This window comes from Andrographis paniculata, unplaced genomic scaffold, assembly GCF_009805555.1.
Source record: "Andrographis paniculata isolate CXL003 unplaced genomic scaffold, ASM980555v1 Contig19END, whole genome shotgun sequence".
Classification (NCBI taxonomy): Eukaryota; Viridiplantae; Streptophyta; class Magnoliopsida; order Lamiales; family Acanthaceae; genus Andrographis; species Andrographis paniculata.
Genome location: NW_026137479.1, coordinates 1348940 through 1371178, shown reverse-complemented (window position 1 = coordinate 1371178; position 22239 = coordinate 1348940). Strand labels below are relative to the sequence as shown.

Genomic DNA, 22239 nt, shown 5'->3' with positions numbered 1-22239 from the left:
GTTAGCTTTTATTTGCTTACACTCTTTATTTACATTTGCAGCACTTGTACCGAACTTTGCAGAACTACGTATGGCTTGATCCCGTTGGGGTACGTAGGCAGCTCTTTGAGCCCAGCCAAAAAAAAAAAAAAAAAAAAAAAAAAAAAAAAAAAAAAAACCCTAAACCCTAAACCCTAAACCCTAAACCCTAAACCCTAAATCCCGGACCAGTATCGACGGAGGCGGCCGGCTGTCTCCCCGGAAGGTCGAAAGGGGCTGCTCCCCGAACCATCTGTCCTCCTCAAAGAAACACTCCCCCCAACCTAGAGTCCAGTATATCTGCAACTGGACCTCCTCCCTAACGCGGCACAAGCGCTTCCACACCGGGCTGTTGCATATCCGACAAGGGACTCTACCCGAAAAGGAATCGCGAAAGTACTTGTGCCACATCGCCTGCGCCCACAACGAGGAACCCTTACGAAGCTTCCACCAAAGCTTCATAGAGAAGGCATGAACCATATCCGATAAATGCCTAACACCCAAACCACCCTCGTCCTGTGGCCGTGCCGCATCCGCCCATGAAATTCAATGACGCTAGCGGTGACCATGATACGAGCCCCAAAAGAAACGCGTACAGATCTGCTCAACCTCATGAAGAATCGAATGTGGAGGATGCAGAACCTAAAGTAAATATAGTGGTAGGGATATAAATATGCTCCGGATAAGCTCTAATCGACCGCCATGTGATAAGACAGCCCGATCCCAGCGGCTCAAGTATCTCCGAAGCTTCCCCAGAAGCTCCTCGTACAAAATGCTCCTCTGATTCCCTACATAGAGGGGCGCACCAAGTAAGGGGGAGGTCAGCCACTCTGAAACCCGTGACTGACTGAAATTGCTCCCGAACTTCCCTCGGGCATCGTCGACTAAAAACAATCGAACTTTTCTGACAGTTGACCTTTTGGCTAGTGATCCTCGCATAATCAGCAAAAAAGGTCGTCAAAGAGCTCATCTGCTCCCCACAGGCACTCGCAAATATCAGCACATCATCGGCATATGCTAAGTGAGACAACCAAAACCCTCATCTACATCGAAAGTAAAGCTCCGGATGTCCCTGGTAAAGACGCTCCAAACCCCTCGACAACAGGTCCGCCGCAAGCACAAACAAAGTTGACGACAACGGGTCTCCCTGTCGGACCCCCTGGAGGATTTAAAAAATCCCCCAAGGCCTCCGTTAATCAAAACGGAGTAGTAAGCATGCTCTACACAATGCATCACCAATGTAATAAACGCCTCCGCAAAACCAAACCTCAACAAGGCATGTCTCAAAAAACGCCAAGACACCCAATCATATGGCTTATTAAGGTCTAGTTTCAGAAGCACATTTGCGACGTGTCTCTAAGGTTCAAGTCATGAACCATCTCGGATGCCATTAGAATGTTATCCGTAATCGCACGCCCCTTCATAAACCCCCTTTGATGCGGTGAAAAGAGGCGCGGTAGTAAAGTCCCGAGGTGCACCGTGAGCAACTTCGTGATGATCTCGTTGCTCACGTTGCACAGACTAATTGGCCGATAATCGGCCCAGGACTCCGGGGCATCCCTCTTCGGGATGAGGACAATGGTGGTGGCCGTATAAAACTTCGGGAGCGGGGTCCCCGAAAAGAAATCCAACACAGCTGCTAACACATCTGGACCAACAATCATCCAACAAGCCCTATAAAAAGCTGCCGAGTATCCTTCCGGACCTGCCACACAATCCGGATCTATCAAGAAGACAACCTCTCGAATCTCTGCTAACATCGGCGGTGCCAAAAGCCGCCGATTCTCCTCCGAAGGAACCTGCGGCGGCATATCCGCCAACTCATCCATCCCCGAAGTATCAGCATCATCCGTCTCCCCAAACATCAATGCAAAGTAAGATACTGCCGATGCCTTGAGGTTTAGGATTTTTTTATGCCTTGAGGTTTAAGGTTTAAGGTTTAGGGTTTTTTTTTGTTTAGGGTTTAGGGTTTAGGGTTTTTTTTGGTATCAGCATCATCCGTCTCCCCAAACCTGGCGGACACGTCACCTCCGGCGAGCCACGCGGACGTCTCCGGCGCCGGAGAACTAAAACAGCGAAAATTTTTCACTTATGGGACTAGTTTGCGACAGGCTCCACTTATAGGACTAAAATAATAAAGGGGTCCAGTTACGGGACTAAAAAAACAGTTTACCCAAAATATAAATATTAATAATTTATTCTTTTATTAAAATTACATTATATAAATTTTATACTAAAAATAAATTAAATTTATTGAAAATTATAAATATAATGAACTAATTGATAACTAACATAATAAAACGAAAATTTTATTATTTTATATTTTACATCATTTTCAATAAAAAAATTATTTATATATTTTAATAAAAATATATTATTTTTTAAATCTAACTGTAATAAAAATAAATACTTTTATAACACTTTTATAATTTTCAATAACTAATAACAATTGAATATATTTGAAACAAGAATAAAATAGAAATGTCCTCAATTGTCATTTTATATATAAACAGCTAATATCAAACAGTTGTTTTACCAAACATGTTAATATAAATAGCTAATCGAATCAGCTAGTCAAACCAGCTAATTGAATCAGCTAACAAGTATCATCTAATTGAATCAGCTAACCGCTAACAGCTATCAGCTAATTGTCAAACACGCTCTTAGCTTTGGTTGGTATTGATGACTTAGGCATTTAGCCTTAGGATAGATACTTTGATTACCTAGGCCGGTCATACATGTTTGTTTACTTTGGACTATGTAGCGCTACTAAGAACTACGTATGACTTAATCACGTTCGGGTACGTAAGCAGCCCACTTTGGGTTCAGCCACTGCTATACAGTAAAAAAAAAATCCTAAACCATAAACCCTAAACCCTTAAAAACGGAAATTGATTCAGTATTTGATGTTGTAAAAAATCACCTCCGGCAGCTTAATTGGATCCTGTCATAATCGATTTGTTTCGAAGAATTCTCAATAATGTACATGGTTGTGTATTCGTTCATGTCAATCACCGTATATCTCTTTTTTAAGTCTACGTCAGCTCTCTCCCTAAGTGAAACTAAAATTTATTAAAATTATTATTATTAAAATTAAAATTAATAAATTATTTATATTGATATCAATTAAAATTACTCATTCGTCTCGTAACAAAGTATTTATTATTATATACGTAACATTACAAATACCTTTATAATTTACATTATATTATACAAATATCATTTTTACTTTATTCTAACTATATCCCAATATAATACTAATATTTATAAAACTACTTGAATATTTACTTCTGGGACGAAAGAAGTATATATATTAGAATTAAAATTAATAAATAGTTTATATTGAAATCAAAATGGATTAATTTTAATTATAAGAAACCTGAATTTTTTCCAAACTTTTTGAAATAAAAAAATTTATACAATGTCCTTAATTTCGATACTGTATTTTGTAAAGAATTATTTAATTTAAATTTAATTTAAAATCAATAACAATCACAAAATTTATCTTCATCAGGCGAGTTCTCATTTCTATTTGCAGAGATGGGCCGGGAGATGCAGACAGTGTGGATTAGTTATTATCGGCACCCTCCCCATCCTCCTGCCCCCATCGCGGATTAACCACCATAGAGTCATAGACCCCTGAATGGCTGTCTCCACATCCTCGTACTGTAGCTCCAGTTTTTGTCTGCGCGACTACGGTGGTTCTTTTTCTTCTTCTTCCCAATTCGCTGCAGCTCCTCCCCCTTTTCGTAAAAATATATACTACTGTTACAGAAGCGGTGGAAGAGGTGGACAGGTGCATCCAGTTAGGAAGGAATTTATTACTATCGCCACACCCCATTTGGGCTGCTCCCACTCGTCCTCGAATATTAAATATGGAACTCAGAGCTTGCGTCGCTGTTCCACCGTACATTCATACCATTTAAAGTCCAGGCTCCCGAGGAGGACGACTCACTACTTGGTCAACGAACGCTGTTCTTGGCTTCATCTCCCAATCTACCTTCATCTTTTTCCTCTTTGTCGCCGATTTCCTGGATTTCCAATCATGACTGATCCTTCCACCCACGGATCTTCGGCTCTCTCGTCAAAGTCCTCTACTTTGACCACTTCTAATTTCCTCCGCCATGTCGAGTCTATGGCTACGCTGCCTTCTGGTGCCGGAAAGATTCCGAGATTGAACGCCATTGTCCTCGGAGAGGCACTTGCTTCTGAGGAGGATGATCTTGTAGTCCCAAGTCAAGATTTTTCTGGAAACGCTCACATCCCCTCCCCTGACAAAGTACGTCTATAGTTTCTTAATTCTTACCAGTATCTATGTACCTCTTCTAGTAATCCAGGTCTTATTGGGAGTTTGTATTTTTATTGCTATTCTGGTTAAGTATCTGGAGATGTACAAAAGGTCCATTGCGGATCCTGCGGGGTTCTGGTCCGACATAGCGTCCCAGTTCTACTGGAAACAGATATGGGCTCAACCAGTTTACTCTGAGAATCTCGACATTCGAAAGGGGAGAATAAACATAGAGGTTATGATCTTCAATTCTTTTATTTCCCTTCTCCATTTCTCTCTAACGTATCCCATCCCTTTTTAACGTGAGTGCCGTGTCTGGGATCAGTGGTTCAAGAGTGGAATTACCAATATCTGCTACAACTGTTTAGATACCAACATTGCATCTGGAAATGGCGAGAAGGTTGCCATCTACTGGGAAGGGAACGAACCTGGCCGCGACGCCAGTTTAACATACAATCAACTCCTGCAGAGCGTTTGCCAGGTCTCCGATCCATTTGTCTCTTCATGATTTATTAATACGTTCTTACAACTTGAAGATCAGTTAGTAAATACTAACCGTAATGTTTTGTGCTAAAAGCTGGCAAATTACTTGAAAGGAATTGGCATCCAAAAGGGAGATGCTGTTTTAATTTATCTGCCCATGCTCATGGAACTGCCCATCGCTATGCTTGCTTGTGCTCGCATTGGTGCTGTTCACTCGGTATTTATGCTTGCTCTTCTTTTTAAATGTTCAAACCCTTTTTTTTTTTCTTTTGTTTTTTTTTTGTTTTTAATTACATTATTGTTATTATGGTTACTCTTGAGAAATACAAAATTTCTCTGCTTGTGCTTGCAGGTTGTTTTTGCTGGATTTTCCTCTGAATCCATAGCGCAGAGGATCATGGATTGCAAACCAAAGGTTGTAATAACTTGCAATGCTGTTCAAAGAGGGCCCAAGGTCATCCATTTAAAAGACATAGTTGACACAGCACTGGCAGAATCTTCCCAAAATGGCGTGCTTGTAGGTAAATCTCACCCTTTTAATTTAACGACACTATAAAACATCTACTTTCTCCTTAGTGTCAGGGAACAGCAAAGGGTGGCTTATCATTACAGGACACAAGAGACAATGTAAAGCAATAAACTTGAATGGTCTTGTTGACTTTATATAGATATGGTCTAAAGTGGACCTACGATCCTTGCTATACTAGTTTTTCATTTTTCTCTCAAATAAGAAATGAATCTTTGAGTTTCCCACCTGAACTTCCCTGATATTCTTGGTTGCTCATATTGTTGCATGCTAGCAGAATGGAGATAATATCCATAGTACTTCTCTTTGTCGTGGAAGAAATCTGTTGTGTCCGCCAAATTATTATGCTTTTTTAATTAAGTGCCATGAAGTTTATGACATGAATTTCTTAGAAATAGACGTGGACTTGGTTTTCCTAAGTATTTGGTATGTTCTTATTCTTCAGATGTGTGCTTGACCTATGAAAATGGATCGGCTTTGAGTAAGGAAAGCACAAAGTGGGTTGAGGGAAGAGATACTTGGTGGCAGGTTGGTTGACCATAAAGACTTTCCAATATATCAACTTTATTGTCCTTGTAGAATAGACAACTCTGAAAAATCTGTAGATGCTCACATGAGTTCTATGGCTGCCTTGACCTGCTTGGCTTGTTTGCCACGTGGACATAGTATAGTATATCATGCAACCATCTAAAAACACTAACAGACCTGTGGTAGTTGCCATCATCATTATCACCATCATGATCAAGATCATCTAACCTCGTTCAGCAGCATCTGCCATTTCAGTCTTTGTATAGTTGCAGCTGATGCATATGGATGACAACTGATACCAATTGAAATCATTATACTGAGTTCATGCTGATAATTCTCAAATATGCCTTGATGCCGCATTGTTAACAAGTTGATCATATTATAAAAATGATGACTATATGGATCCCGCAATCAGTATGTGGAATTGAGGCACATTTTCTCATCAACATTTAAATGTAACCTTTTCCAAAGGTGTCAAGGAAAACTTAATTGGAAATTTAGACGAATTTTGAAACTGCTGGACATGATTCAATCTGTAGATTGTAGCTGTTACATTTCATGTCAAATGCTAGTCTAAGTACTGATTAGCTATGTTCATTGTAATATTGCCTGAAGGAATCAGCTTTTAATTTTTTATACTAATTTTGGTCTTGGAGAATAAAATCTGCGGATCATCACAATATCTTTGGTTTTTATTTAGTTAATATTTGTAAATTTCTGACAATATCATGGCAGATTCATAGGTTGTTTTTGTCCTTTTATCCTCCAGGATGTTGTTACTAAATATCCAACTACTTGTGATGTGGAATGGGTCGATGCAGAGGATCCGCTTTTCTTACTATATACAAGTGGAAGCACCGGAAAACCCAAGGTAACAAGGATTTAGATTTATGATACATTAACGATTTTTTTTGTTCATTATATTGCTCTAAAATGTTATCATCCATTGATTTGGAAGGGAGTCCTGCATACAACTGGAGGATATATGGTCTACACAGCCACAACATTTAAATATGCCTTTGACTATAAACCATCAGACATATACTGGTATACTTTAGCTTAATTATGGATTCCTTTTTAGGTCTTCTTTTCTTAATAAAAAATTGATCCTAGTTTGGCCACCCCATGTCTTCATTTGGCAGGTGCACAGCAGACTGTGGTTGGATTACTGGTCACAGCTATGTTACTTATGGGCCTTTGCTGAATGGGGCAACTGTTGTCATTTTCGAAGGGGTATCACATCAAAATTTTCACTCCTTAGCAAACACATGATCTTTTTCCACAATCTTTTTATAGGTTCCACTCTAATACAATGATATATCTTCTTAAAAATGCAAGAGCATTTTAGGATTTTGAGAATTTTATGTTTATTATTTGATTCAGATAATGATTCTGTGGGTTATTTATGCTCTAATATATTTGTCTCAACTGCATATGAAATGCAATCTTGTGATTCTAGAGGCTTCAGCGTTTGATGAGCCCTTCTATCTGTTAGATGTGGCTGGATATTATCCTTCAGCATTAATTTGAAATTAGTGCAGGCCCCTAATTATCCTCACCCAGGACGTTGCTGGGACATAGTTGACAAATACAAAGTGTCTATATTTTACACAGCCCCCACATTGGTGCGATCTTTGATGCGTGAAGGAGACAAGGCAAGAATGGACCATACTCCCATTTTACTTGTTATTTTTTGTGCATGCTGTTTGTGGTTACCATTTATACATGTTGATGTTAATTCACATGCTTTAGATTTACTGCATCTGTGTAGATAGAGGATACCTTGAATCTGTTTTTCCTTGTTTGCTAAATGATGTCAACGGAAGGTTGCCCTTCAGTGATTTGTTCTTTTGGAATTGTATTGGGTTATATAGATAGGCTATATGACACAAGGGGAAACAAGACCTCTTGTATGCATGACAAAGAATGAGAAATTTTAATAGCGGACTTTGTGGAAGAGTATAGAAGTGTTGTAACATAAAAATATAAATACATACTTTGTTGATTGGTTTTCTTTTGGTTTTGGGACCATCTGCAAATATCCTTTCTTATGAATCTTATTCTGGTCTTGGTAGTCTTTTAGCTACTTTGCTAATATTTAGACCTCCTTCCAGAGTTGGGATTAGAGCCACTTAAAGTAGATATGACCAATTGTTTTAGTATTAACACGTTGAAGTCTTAATCATGGCCTCAGTCATTGTGGCTTCTTTAATATTCTAGGGTAAATTGATTTTTTTAGTCATATAACTGGATGTTTTTATCATTTTAGTACCCTAGCTAGTTTCGTAAGTGAAAAATTTTCGCAAATTTAGTCCTCCGGCGCCGGAGATGCGGATGCCTACGTGGCACCCGTGTGGCTAGTAGAAGCAAGAAACTATCATCATCATAAGAACATCAAGCATACGTGAATAGATTGTGAACAAACAAAATATTGAAAACTTAAAAATTTAAAGTATTAACTTACGCAACCTGTGAGTCTCTCTTACTTAAACTGCTACTTAGTAGTGCAATTTTCCCAAAACTTATGTGCAAAGTCATAATAAATTTTACTCTCATTGGTATTGGATTTGAGGCGTGCCCATCTAATTTATCATTTACTTTGTGAAAAAGGAATGGGCGAGGCACAGGACCTTTTTCTTTTTTCTTTTTCTTTCTGGTTTTCAAATTCTGATTTTATTCTGTAAATCATGCAGCATGTCACCCAATACTCACGGAAATCATTGCGAGTTCTTGGCAGTGTTGGTGAACCTATTAATCCAAGTGCATGGAGGTTGTCCATCTGTCATTAAAAGCTTTAGCTCTTTTATATCTTGTTAAAATTCTTATTAATATGTCTGGGTACAATGTGAAGTATTCATGTCTATGTTGCCATTATGTTTACATATCAGGTGGTTTTTTAATGTGGTTGGGAACTCAAGATGCCCCATATCTGACACCTGGTGGCAAACAGAAACAGGGGGTTTCATGGTAGTTTTGTTTGTTTTATTTGATTTAATATTAATGCAGAACTAATGGTAATAACTGAAATAAGATTCATTGACATAATTTTGCAGATCACTCCCTTACCTGGTGCTTGGCCGCAGAAGCCAGGTTCTGCGACCTTTCCTTTCTTTGGGGCTCAGGTATTGGAATGGAGAATTATTATAAACCTTCCATATCTAGAAGCACGATTATGTAGTGTGTCATGTAGATAATAGCTCTGTAACTGCACTTAAAACAATTAAACTCTATAATTCTTTTGTTTGAATTTGTGCATGGTTTTTCATTTCTGTGCAATTCAACACATACAAGTTTGTAGTTCAGTGAGAACTCTATGGTTTGTTTTTGGGTGGTGATTAGAGCTATTAACGAGACGAGTCGAGCCAAATTTTAAGTGTTCATTAACGTTTGCGAATAAGGTTCGTGTTCGTTCGTTAAACTTTCGAGCTTGTTTGTAGTGTTCGAGTTCAGCTCATTAAAAATTTTTGTTGTTTGTGTTCGTGTTCGGCTTGTTTAGTCTCGATTAAGCTCATTCAAGCTCGTTTATCTCAATTTTTTAATTTATATATAAATTAAAAAAGAAATTCAAATTTATTTTATTTATTTATAAATTATAATTTTATATGTATATATAATATTTATAATAAATATATTATTTAAACGAATATTCGCGAACAAAGTTCGAGTTCGTTCGTTAACCAAACGAGTTTGTTTATGTTGTTCGGTTCGACTCGTTAACGTTCGCAAATGAGCTTTAACGGAGCCGAGTTCACAAACGGCTCGGTTCGTTTAACAACTCTAATGGTGATGTCCAATTGTTAGGTTGGTTGTTATTTGTTAAGTAAAATGAACCTTTGTTATTTGACCTCAGTCTATGTTTAGTGTTTTTGTATAATTGTTTAAGAGTAATGTCTTACGAAGATAATCTTGTAAATTTATCCTCATTCTAATTGTTAACTTAAATTGATCCTTAAACTGCCAGTGGAAATTCTTTAAAATAAGTTTCAGTTGCTTCATTTCAGTAACTTCCTAGTTATATTATTGATATTCTTAAGTATTCAAGTCTTAGGAAACACACAATGGGACTGGCTAAAAACCATATTTTTAAAATAAGAATTTTCCATTGAATATACTTATTATAGTTTGACATTATGTATCATTATTTGTTACTAGATTCTTCTTAAGCAATGCGTATCATTCTCTTCTTTCACTCATTCATGCAGCCTGTTATAGTGGATGAGAAGGGTGTTGAAATCGAAGGAGAGTGCAGTGGATATTTGTGTATTAAGTGTTCTTGGCCAGGGGCATTTCGAACACTTTATGGAGATCATGAAAGATATGAAACTACATACTTTAGTGCCTTCCCTGGCTACTACTTCAGCGGAGACGGTTGCAGCAGGTAGTATCTATTGGAAACTGGGAGGTTTTGTCCTCAAATGTCTTACAAATATGATATAAATGATTCTCTGGTACCATTTCTTTCTTATATGAGCAACTAATGAAAATTTATATGCACATATGCATGTATTGATAGGGATAAGGATGGATACTACTGGCTTACAGGCAGAGTTGATGATGTTATCAATGTCAGGTATTTTGATTCGCTTTCATCTTTCTATGCATTAAATTGGCAATAACTTGTTTTCTTGGTGTTTATTGGTGTACTTTGTAATGAATAATAATAATAATAATAAAGCATCTGAGATGTTTCAATGCACAACTATTGGTTGGTACATAGAATCTGTTTGAACTCAGTGTATTTTAAGAGCTGTGTAATTAGTCCTATTTCACAATATGACAACACACACACACAACTACTAACGGGCTTGGCCTAGTCCATCTTTTTCTAACCTAACCCAACGTCATTTTTATCAGCACTTACCCTCAAACTACAACATATATAGATCAAACATATATTGTGAAGTTGACCAAACCTGTTTTCGACTGAGTCATCTTCCTAAGTTGAAAGATCTTGCTATTGAAGGATTACATGTGCCAAGAACTTATAAATGAACTTAGGCTAATTGTAGTGGCAAGGGTGTTGGCAAAGGAGTGGAGGCGAATCAAAGGCAAGAACAACATTAAAACAAATGGGGGATAGAGGTGGTAAAACTTGTGTAAGTCACATTCTAATGCTAATCATTCATCCCTCATTGTTACCCAGGTCAATGCAAGAAAAAAATGATCGAACACTTAAAAGTATGACTTGATCAACTCGTACAAACAATGGGGAACACATAAAACGAACTTGAGAGACATGTCCAATGATGGAGTCATATAGCTAATAGCATGAACTGGTGTAGTAGAACTGACAAGGGTAATTGAAGGTAAAGATGTAGCGTGTGAGGGCAAGTGTGGATTGCTTGAAATTTGGTTACTTCCTAAAGACTAGGGAGTGTAAACTAGGTCCACAATTAAATTACTAGAGTGGCTGAGTAAGATAATTTTTGGTGATAGAAGTATGATATTGGAGGCACTTTTTCATACTCAATTGTAGAGAATGCCCAAGTTATTGGATGGTCCCCATTCCAACATTTCCAAAATAAGGATGACATTGCTTCACCAACTAGCTGCATTTTTAAAATATGCCTTAGATATCTTAGAAAATACATGTATGGATGTCAACTTTAAATTTGTCAAAGTTGGGGAGCTTGGCAGATGTTAATCGATATTGAAGATTAGTTAGCAAGCTTAATTATCATACTATCACTCAACCTGATATTTCCTTTATCATTAGTGCTATGAGTTAGTTCCACCCATCTTTATGTACCGCTCATCGGGATGCCATCGCTTGCTTTTTACAATATGTGAAAGTATAACATAGTCAAGAATATTGTGTTTCAATCAGTCTCACGCTTAAGTTGTTCGCTATCATATATTGAATGGGCATGATCACCTTATGATAGACAACTTATGTTAGGATATTATATTTTAGTTCCCTTGATTATCTATCATTAATCGGTAAGAGGCATAATGTCATTGTTAGATTTACTGCTAAAGTTAAGTATGATGCTATGAGCTTAGCATATTATGAACTTATTTAGAACAAGTAGTTAATCTCAAAATTAGAGTTTTTTTTGTGTATCTAAAATGAAACCATTTTGTGCTAATGAAATGGCAATGCATATTTTTTTTAACTTGTTATTTCATTGAAAAACAAATATTATTGAGATTCGTTGTCATTTTTCTCATACTTTGAAAATAAAATGAAGAAGTAGATAAATTCTGTCAAAAAACTTGTATTAATTTACATATCGAGCCAGGCCAGATTTTCATACAACATTCCTAGTAAAATAAAAGGAAACTACCACTATCTTATCCCATGAATTATAGGATCTCTAGCTGTACAAAGGACAAAATATTTGTTTCCTAAAAATAGATAGATTCACATATTTTCCCACACTTCCCCTGAAGCTGGTGAATAGATATTTTCTATTCTCAGCTTGAATACAATAGTTTGAAACATTGAGTTATTCAATCCTTTTGTTAATATATCTATTAGTTGACCAATTGTTGATATGTAGGGAGTCCAAATCAATCCGTTGTCCAACTTCTCTGTGATAAAATGTTTGTCAATCTCGATATGTTTTGTTTGGTGTGTGTTGCATTGGATTGTCATCTATGCTGATTGCAGACTTGTTGTCATAGTAGAGCCTCATAGGCCTTTCCCACTTGATCTTTTGGTCTTCAAGTATAATCTTTAACTAAAGTAGCTCACAAACACCTTGAGCCATTGCTCTAAACCCTGCTTCTGCACTTGATCGAGCTACCACACTTTGTTTCTTGCTCCATGTCATAAGATTTCCCCCAAGAAAGGCACAATATCGAGATGCTACCTTCTATCAACAATAGACCCAACGTAGTCTGCATCAGTGTATGCTTAGCCTTTCCACACAAATTCTTGAATCACTTTACTCCCAATTCTAAAGTCAGCTCTAGCACTGGTCATAAGGGTAGTTTGGTTGTTGCATGCCATTCCACAATATTATCCCACATGACTACACCCCTGTTGAAATATATTTTAGATAAATATTTTAGTTGATATTATTTAGATTTGTTAGTTATTATATAATCATATCTACTAGATTAGGTTGTTATTATCTAGATATATTACTAGATTTGATTTATATTATTTAGATTTATCCTTTTGTATAACATCAGACTTTAACTTCATTATCAATAAATCTCAGAAATTTCTCTTATAATTTTTACATGATATTAAAGCTTACTATTCTTCTGGTCTACTAATTCACGTTTTCTCCGGGTACATCCCGTAATGTACCAGAGGACCTTATTTCAAATCTTCATCCTATTCATAATTTGGAAAACATTTGCCACCAAATATCATCATCAAAACAGTGCATATGAGTTACCAACGTCGATCAATATTTGGTCAACACCGTCGGTCAACGCCACTAAATGCTGTCAACATTTTTTTGCCACCGACTTTGGGTGCATGTGCAAGTCTGTTCGGTGTCCAATTGTTAGAATTTTTCGGCAACAATATAGTGAGATATTTTTAGTCTATCTGTCAAGCTTTCAGTTTTGATTACGATTTTTGGTATGATATTTAATTATTTGTCCGAAGTTTCTACCAATTAGGATTTAATATCTTAGGGTTTAGCGGTGCCGAGGCGATAGAGGATCATCGTCATCAGAAATCTTGATGCCGCTGCAACGACAGAGGATCGTTGCCGCCGCCACCACGATAGAAGACTGTGGTCATTAAAAATTCCTAATTTGGGTAAAACTTTAATTTATTAAAGTTCCCGTCGTTGCGACAGAAGATCGTTGGCGCGTGCCCGTGACAGAGGATTGATGTCATTGGAAACTTTAATCTTACCAAAATCCTAATTTCTTAGGGTTTAACATCCCCACCACAACAGAGATTTGATTTGAATGTTGATGTCAAGTTATGAATTACTGCCATATTCAACCACCTCCTATTTCCTTTGTCAAACTCGAGTTAGCTTCTACATCACCAATTTGAGTTTGAGACGGGGTGTTGAAATATATTTATGATAGATTTTTAGTTGATATTATTTAGATTTGTATAATCATATTTGCTAGATTAGGTTCTTATTATCTAGACATGTTACTAGATTTGGTTGTTATTATTTAGATTTATTCTTTTGTATAAGGTCGACCTTATATAGTTGGCTTCTGAATACTATTCTCTTCACTAATATATTTTAACCGTTCTAGAGGGTTTAGAAGAATATGGTTTGTCCGTGATCTAGAAAACAATTTAAAAATTTTAATCTGAACATTACTAAAGAACCTAATCATATTATTGAAGAACACTGCTGTTTTGCGCATGTATTCTCTGACACTAGGAACATGCAAAATATATTATGGCTTTGATAATAAGTGCACCAAAGATAAGCATCAGATAAGTAGGAAAGCACTGCACACAATGTCTAGCCTTTCAGATGTGACTAATTTGGGGGTTTGGTATACATATTCTGATCGGAAACTCGACTTTATTAGGATTTACATTTTCTTTCATATATGAATTCAGTGGACATCGCATTGGCACTGCTGAAGTGGAATCTGCATTAGTTTCACATCCCCAGTGCACTGAAGCTGCTGTTGTTGGTGTAGAGCATGAGGTAAACTAATATCTTTTTTATTGTCCTGCTATAAATCATTCATTGTAAACTAATATTTAACTTCGGTCATATATGCTTCTTACATTTGATTAGGTTAAAGGACAGGGCATATATGCATTTGTTACTCTGGCGGAAGGTGTTTCTTACAGTGAGGATCTTCGGAGAAGTCTTATAATGACTGTGAGAAAGCAGGTGAACTGAAATTCCTTTATTATTATATGAATTATAAACACGCAAAGTTCAACTTTGCCCTTTTAGAGAGCTTTTAATAAAATTTTAGCCTTAGTTTTGGCAACAATCTTTTGGGCACCAATAAACGGAAAGGTATTTCTGTGAAATGTAATTAAGTATAATCAGAGGGTTTGCAAGAGTGCAAATGTGTTAGAAGTCTTAGTAAATATCTGCAGGCCTAGGGTACATAGCACAATATATTTTCCAATGGTAGTACCACAAGGACTTTGGTAATGTTTCTCAAAGTAGTCACGTTTAATGTAGGGGTTGCATGAACAGTTTTGGTGAATAGCCTTAGGCTTGTTATTTTATTTTTTATTTGAGTGTGTGTGGGGGAGGCAGCTCAAGCATTGATCCTGTAAATTGTAAGTAGTCCATTGGAAAGCCTAGGTTTTTAGCTCTTTATGTACATGTATCACTGGTCTATGTAATGAAATATTATTTTTATATTTTTTTGTTCTATGGGCATCTGTTTGAGTCGTGGTTGATGGTGATATGGAGTATTTTGTGCACGTTTAATATTATTGTATTTCATTGTTAAAGAGAGTCTCCCATCAGACAAATTATTCCTTGAGGTATTTATATGTATGATTTATATGTAGTAATGCTTTTGGTTGTGTTCAGATTGGAGCATTTGCAGCACCAGATGTCATTCACTGGGCTCCTGGTCTACCAAAGACAAGAAGCGGAAAGATAATGAGACGAATTTTGAGGAAAATTGCTTCGAGACAATTAGATGAGCTTGGTGATACAAGCACGCTGGCAGATCCTGGTGTGGTTGATCAACTTATTAAGCATGCTGACAGTTGATGTTTGAAATTTTAAGTTGCAAGAAAATAAGGCTTGTACCACTGAAAATACCATTTCATATCCTTTTCACAAATTTACTTTTGCAATAATCTTCGAAAGATACATTTTCTATTGCACTCATGTTGTCATTGGCCCACCATTAACTAGTTAAATATGCTGAGGTGTTGAAAATCTGTTCTTAGTAGATGTAAATTATATGTTTTATGTTTTACAAGGGTGGCATTACTGTGAGCACTTTTCTCACACATTTCTAAAAAAAATGCTTGAATTAAGAATAATAATGATACTTTATGCTTGAGATAATAATAATAATAATAATAATAATAATAATAATAATAAAACTTTTTCATTTATATGTTTTATTTATTTATTTATTCTTTTTGTGGTTTGGAATTGACAGATGGGGATAAATGAAAGGCACCGATTTATGTATGAAGCACATATATATGTCCATGTGTTTTATGAGTATATGTTTTAAAAGTGTCTTTTACAGATGACCTCAACCCATGAGTTCGTTAGCTTAAAAATTGAAAAGAGGAAGTTACACTCGAACGAGAATAAAAAAAATTTATATAAAAAATAAATAAAAATTTAAAAATATATATATATATTATATAAATTTATAATTAAATTATATAAATTACTATACATTTATATTATTATATTTATATCCATCAAATCAATCCTCATCAAAAACTCTAACCAAACCCAAAAGAAACAACAAAATTCAAACTATCTCAAAATTCAAATAAAAATCAAATCTAAATCCAAATTTTCCCAAAATCTCCTAAAGAAATTGTTATGAGAAAACGAGAAAGAAAGCAAATAAAGAACACAGAGGTTTTACATGGTTCGGTGACGATGTGTCAACCTACGTCCACGGGCAGGAACCGGAGAGATTTTATTATACTCAGAGATTAAGAACCATAGTTGTCTATTTATAAACACCCAAAACACCCTAAACCCTAAGCCTTTTGTTATTAATTAGGATAAACCCAAAAGGAAACCTGTCAATTGAAACAACCCTTTCGCTTTGGTTTAGGGTCGGGTAGACCACTAAATCCAAGTCACGTTTCAACAATTTCCACCTTGACTTGGAGTTTCTCCAACCGCCAAAGGTTCGTCAGTATCTCTCAGTCGTCTCCTTCCTGCCAGATGCCCCGAGAGGGCTTTACCTCCTGCGAATATTCACCAAGTTCAAGCAGTGCTCAAACTTCTCCGTCGGTAGCGCCTTTGTCAACATATCAGTTGGATTATGTTCTATAGCTATTTTATGAATAGAAAACTTGTCTTCTTCTGGAACATCACGGATAAAATTCAACCTTACATCAATATGTTTTGTTCTCTCATGATACACTGGGTTTTTAGCCAAACTCAAAGCACTTTGACTATCACAGAATAACACCGGTTTCTCCACCTTCAGACCCAAACTCTGCACCAGACCATGTAACCAAATACCCTCCTTAATATCTTCAGTCATTGACATGTATTCCGCCTCAGTCGTCGACAGTGCAACCGTAGGTTGTAAAGTAGACTTCCAACTGACTGCACATCCAAACAGAGTGAAGATAAAACAAGTCAGTGATCTTCGTTTCACCAAGTCACCCCCATAATCAGAGTCTGCATAGCCAACAAGACCATCACCATGGCTTTTATCATCATATACCAGGCAAATATCAGACGCTCATTTCAAATATCGCAAGATCCACTTTACAGCTCCCCAGTGAGCTTTACCCGGATTAGCCATAAACTTGCTCACCACATTAACCGCATAAACGAGATCCGGTCTCGTACATACCATCGCATACATAAGACTTCCAACTGCACTTAAATATGGAACCGTCTTCATGTGACTAACCTCTTCATCTGTAGCCGGTATAGTGCTTCGATCAAGTTTAAAGTGTGCCGCCAAAGGGGTATTTACCGGTTTGGACTGATCAACAGAGAATGCCTGTAAAACTTTCTCAATATACTTTTCTTGAGAAACTCATAGCCGTCTTGCTTCTCTATCACGCAAGATCTCCATACCAAGTATTTTCTTTGCCGCACCCAAATCCTTCATCTCAAACTCACCCTTTAGTAGAGCCTTCAAGTCATTAATTACAGCCATGTTTTTAGCTGCAATTAACGTATCATCCACATACAACAGCAAATATACAAAGGAATCAGTAGAAACTTTCTTCGAGTAAACACAGTTATCAAACTGATTACGAGTATAACCATTAGACACCATGAATGAGTCAAATCTCTTGTACCATTGCCTCGGAGACTGCTTCAAGCCATACAGAGATTTCTTTAACAAGCATACCTGGTCCCCTTTAGAACTGTAGAACCCCTCCGGTTGAGACATGTAAATCTGTTCTTCTAGATTACCATGAAGGAATGTTGTTTTTACATTAAGCTGCTCCAGCTCCAGATCAAAAGCACCCACCATTGCCAAAAGAACCCGAATGGTTTTGTGTTTTACCACAGGAGAAAAGACTTCATGATAATCGATTCATTTCTTCCGTGAAAACCCTTTTGCCACCAGTCTCACCTTGAACGTAGCAGGTTCAACACCAGGAATTCCCTCATTTCTTTTAAAGACTCATTTGCATCCCACTGGCTTCACCCCTTTTGGTAGTGCAACAAGATCCCAAGTCTTGTTCTTTTCAAGAGACTGCATCTCTTCATTCATTGCCATAATCCAGGTTTCTGCATCTTTACTCGCCACAGCTTCTTTATATGTCTTTGGCTCATCAGAGCCAAGATCATCACCAACCGCCAGTGCATAAGCCACATAATTCATGTCACATGTATTGACACATCCTGCAAATCTAGCTGGTTTCTGAATATTTCTCTTTCCCTTTCTTGCTGCTATAGAATCTTTAACCCCAGTACCAGCGTCATCAGCTTCCCCTCAATTGGTTTCCCTTGAGGTTTTGAATGATCTGGTTGATCGGATTGATCAATAGTATTATCCTGTTGTTCTTCCTCTAACACAACTCTGTCAAGAGTCTCAAACTCCACCCTCTGGTTAGCACCACAATCTTTTGTACATGCAATACTTTCACAACCTCTACTCTGATCAAGCATAGCAGATTCATCAAAGGTTACATCTCTGCTAATAAGAAATTTACCAGGATTTTTACCTTCTGTACACCACAGTCGATAACCTTTTACTCCTGTTGCATACCCTAGAAATATGCATTTTACCGCCCTCGGCTCCAGCTTACCATCATTCACGTGAGCGTATGCAGGGCATCCAAATATTCTTAGATTAGAGTAATCAGAGGGTTTACTTGACCATACCTCTTGAAGAGTCTTTAAGTCAATTGCAGTTGATGAAGATCTATTAACCAGATAGCTAGCAGTGTTTACTGCTTCAGCCCAGAATTGCTTAGATAAGCCAGCGAATATGCGCATACACCTAGCACGCGCCATGAGGGTTTGGTTCATTCGCTCTGCAACTCCATTTTGTTGTGGTGTGTGTCGTACAGTGCGGTGCCTCACTATACCTTCTTTCTTGCAGAAATCATCAAATGGATCGTTGCAGAACTCCAACCCATTATCAGTTTTTAGAGTCTTGACCTGTTTACCCGTCCGTTTTTCAACCATGGTCTTCCACTCCTTGAACTTCCCAAACACCGCATCTTTAGTCTTCAGAAAGTACAACCAGACTTTTCTTGAATAATCATCTATGAAAGTGACAAAGTAAGAACACCCGCCCTGCGATTTCACTGGAGAAGGACCCCATAATTGAATGAACATACTCCAGAATTTCTTTTGAAGTGTGATGACCGGTACTAAACCTCACCCTGCGTTGTTTCCCTTTTACACAAGCCTCACATAATTGAATTTTACCTATCACATCCCCACCAAATAAACCCTGCTTGCTCAACACAAACAACCCTAGCTCACTCATGTGACCTAATCGACGGTGCCACAAATTTGTCCTCTCATCATGTTTATCCAAGGATTGGGATACCGCCGCCGTTCCCATCACTGAACTGCCCTGAAGAAAATAAATTCCATGTTGCGGTTTTCCCGTCATCATTACCAGAACACCTTTCAGGACTTTCACCCACTCACATTCACCATGATGTTTTAAACCATTCTTGGCTAAGGTGCCAAGAGAAATCAAATTCTTTCTGAGTTCAGGAACATACCAACAGTCAAATTTCCTGACAGTACCGTCATGCAATTTTATCTGTACTATCCCGCTCCCCTTTATGGCTAGAACCCCATCATCACCTAACTTCACCGTTCTATTCCACTCTTTAAAAGAAGTGAGTAGATCACGAGAGAACGTCATGTGGTGAGAAGCACCGGTATCCATAATCCAGGAATTAGCAGTACTAGCACTGCACGCTGTCAGAACTTCACCAAAGTCCCCATCATCAGAACTGTCTTGTACCACAGCGGCACTGCTACCACTATTACTAGAATCAACCATTGTATTTCCCTTCTTCTGCGGACAATCCCTTTTAACGTGTCATTTCTCCTTGCAAAGATAACACTTAACTTTGCTAGAGGATTTTGATTTTGAACGTGACCTCCCATTCCCGTTACCCTTCTCCTGTGGTCTTCCCCTACCTGCAAACAGACCTGAACCAGAACCCCTTTCAAAGAAACCTTTCTTTTCAATTCTTTGGACATAAGGGCATCTTTCACATCATTAACAGAAATTTTGGTTCTACCATATAGCATAGTATCTACAAAATTCTCATATGAACTAGGTAGTGAACACAATAAAATTAGGGCTTGATCTTCATCATCTACTTTAACCTCAACTCCTTGAAGATCAAGAATGATACAGTTAAAGGTATAAGATGATCCTTTACCTGAGTACTTTCGGACATCCGGAGGGTGTAAAGACGTTGCTTCTGATATAGTCTGTTCGTGAGAAAGTTGTTTTGGTACTTCTCACACAGTTTATTCCATAACCCAAAAGCCGTTGTCTGATCTACAACCTCCCGTAACACCTCATCAGTAACTGACAGCAAGATCGCGGAATGAGCTCTTGTCAAAATCTCCTTATTTACCTCTCATTCGTGTCTTTAGGAAACTTGTCTTCTCCCTCTAACGCAGCCGCACATCCTTGTTGAACCAGAAGTGCCCTTATCTTGACCTTCCAGAGCGTGAAGTCATTCGACCCATTAAACTTCTCCAGATCAAACTTATACGAAGACATCTTCAACAAAAGAGCGTTTTCTCGCCACTGTTGTTGCTTCCTATTGTCACCGCCCACAACCTACTATTGCTGCTTGCCATTTCTGTGCTGCCATTGTGGTAAAAAAATTAATCGTGGATTATGTAAGTATACGATAAATGTAAACAGACGATGCTTCACGGCAATGGTTAAAGGTTAAAAAACGAAAAGAACTTGAGAAAAAAAGTACAGGGAGGTTTGACCTGAGCTAACGGGCAGTGACGGAACTAGCAGTAAAAGTTTAGGGGACAAAAATATCGATTTTTTTTATCGTTTTTTTTTTATCAATTCAATATTCTTTTTTTAATTCATAGCACATCCGGGTCAAAAAAAATTAAAAAAAAAATTCAACAAAACTACATAAAATTCAATATTTTTTATTATAAAAAAATAAAACTTAAAGGCTATAAATATAAATTAACAAACAAATAAAATTTTTATAATTTTTTACATTATTAAATAAAAAAATAGGAGGGGCAAATTACTAAAAAAAATATATATATTTTACTATTTTTTTACACTAAAAAATAGATATATTTTGAGGACTTGGGTCGTTGACCCCCTAGCTTCCATGTAGATCCGCCCCTTTCTAGCAGGTGGGCGAACGTTTGATTTGTGATTTGGGATATGGATAGATATAATTAAAAAGAATAAATACAAGAGATTGATAAAATAGATAAATTTAAATTTTAGAATTAAAATTAAATTAGATAATTATACAAAAATAAAGAAAAGAAATTTTAAACTTTAATACTCTTTTCTTCCCAAAAGAATAATTTTATTAGGTTGGGCACGGCATTTAAAATGGGTGAAAAGTAAGGATAAATGATTTTTTTCTTTGTAATAATAATGAAAAAATAAAAATAATTTTATAAAAATAAAACTATTATTTTAAAATAAAAAAATAATAAATAAGATTATTGTATGGATGTAATAGTAATTTAAAATCTGAACTCTCTTAAATTGAAGATCAAAGGTTTTTTAGACCATCTTTAACTCACGATTCTAGTAAACTTCAATTTACTTTTTATATTTATAGACATCACCCTCTAAGACGAGGGTACGCTCTCATTTTTTATGTTTTTTATTTTATTTTAAATTAAAAATGATATTTTTACTTATTTATTTTATTATTTATAAAATATATTATTTTTATATATTTATATTTTAATTTTATAATTAATAATAATTTTATATTATATTTATTGTATCTAACCAAAGATAGTATATAGTATTTTTATTTATATTTAATATGAATATTATTTAATAATATTACATTTAAATTTATTTAATTTAAAAAAATATAACTATTATTTTGTACGATCAAAGAATAAACAAAATTCTAAATTTAATATTATTATATAATATTTAAAATACTTTTATAAATTATAGAAAGTAATGTATAAAATAAAATATAAATAAAATATCTTTTAATCTGAAAAAATAGTATGATTAGAGATTAGTTACTATAATCTTTGTGCAAAAGCTAATGATTGAAGATGAGACATTGTAAAAGCTTGTGCGAAAATATTAGACTCTGTTATTCTATTGCTAAAATTCAGACTTGAGGCGT

The 22239-nt window shown here is 36.4% G+C and overlaps 1 protein-coding gene across 1 annotated transcript; it reads left to right on the top strand.

Moving 5' to 3' along the window:
- The first annotated feature begins 3566 nt into the window (after nt 1-3566).
- On the top strand, nt 3567-15646 carry LOC127243002 (acetyl-coenzyme A synthetase, chloroplastic/glyoxysomal). The gene is made up of 18 exons (XM_051262838.1): nt 3567-4297; nt 4398-4541; nt 4632-4787; nt 4884-5006; nt 5142-5310; nt 5761-5843; nt 6613-6714; nt 6802-6890; nt 6986-7076; nt 7385-7498; nt 8537-8613; nt 8732-8810; nt 8897-8965; nt 10046-10221; nt 10357-10413; nt 14344-14434; nt 14528-14626; nt 15290-15646. Exons 1-18 carry the CDS (start codon nt 3662-3664, stop codon nt 15473-15475), a joined length of 2541 nt encoding a protein of 846 aa, XP_051118795.1. The 5' UTR covers nt 3567-3661; the 3' UTR covers nt 15476-15646.
- The last annotated feature ends 6593 nt before the right edge of the window (nt 15647-22239 follow it).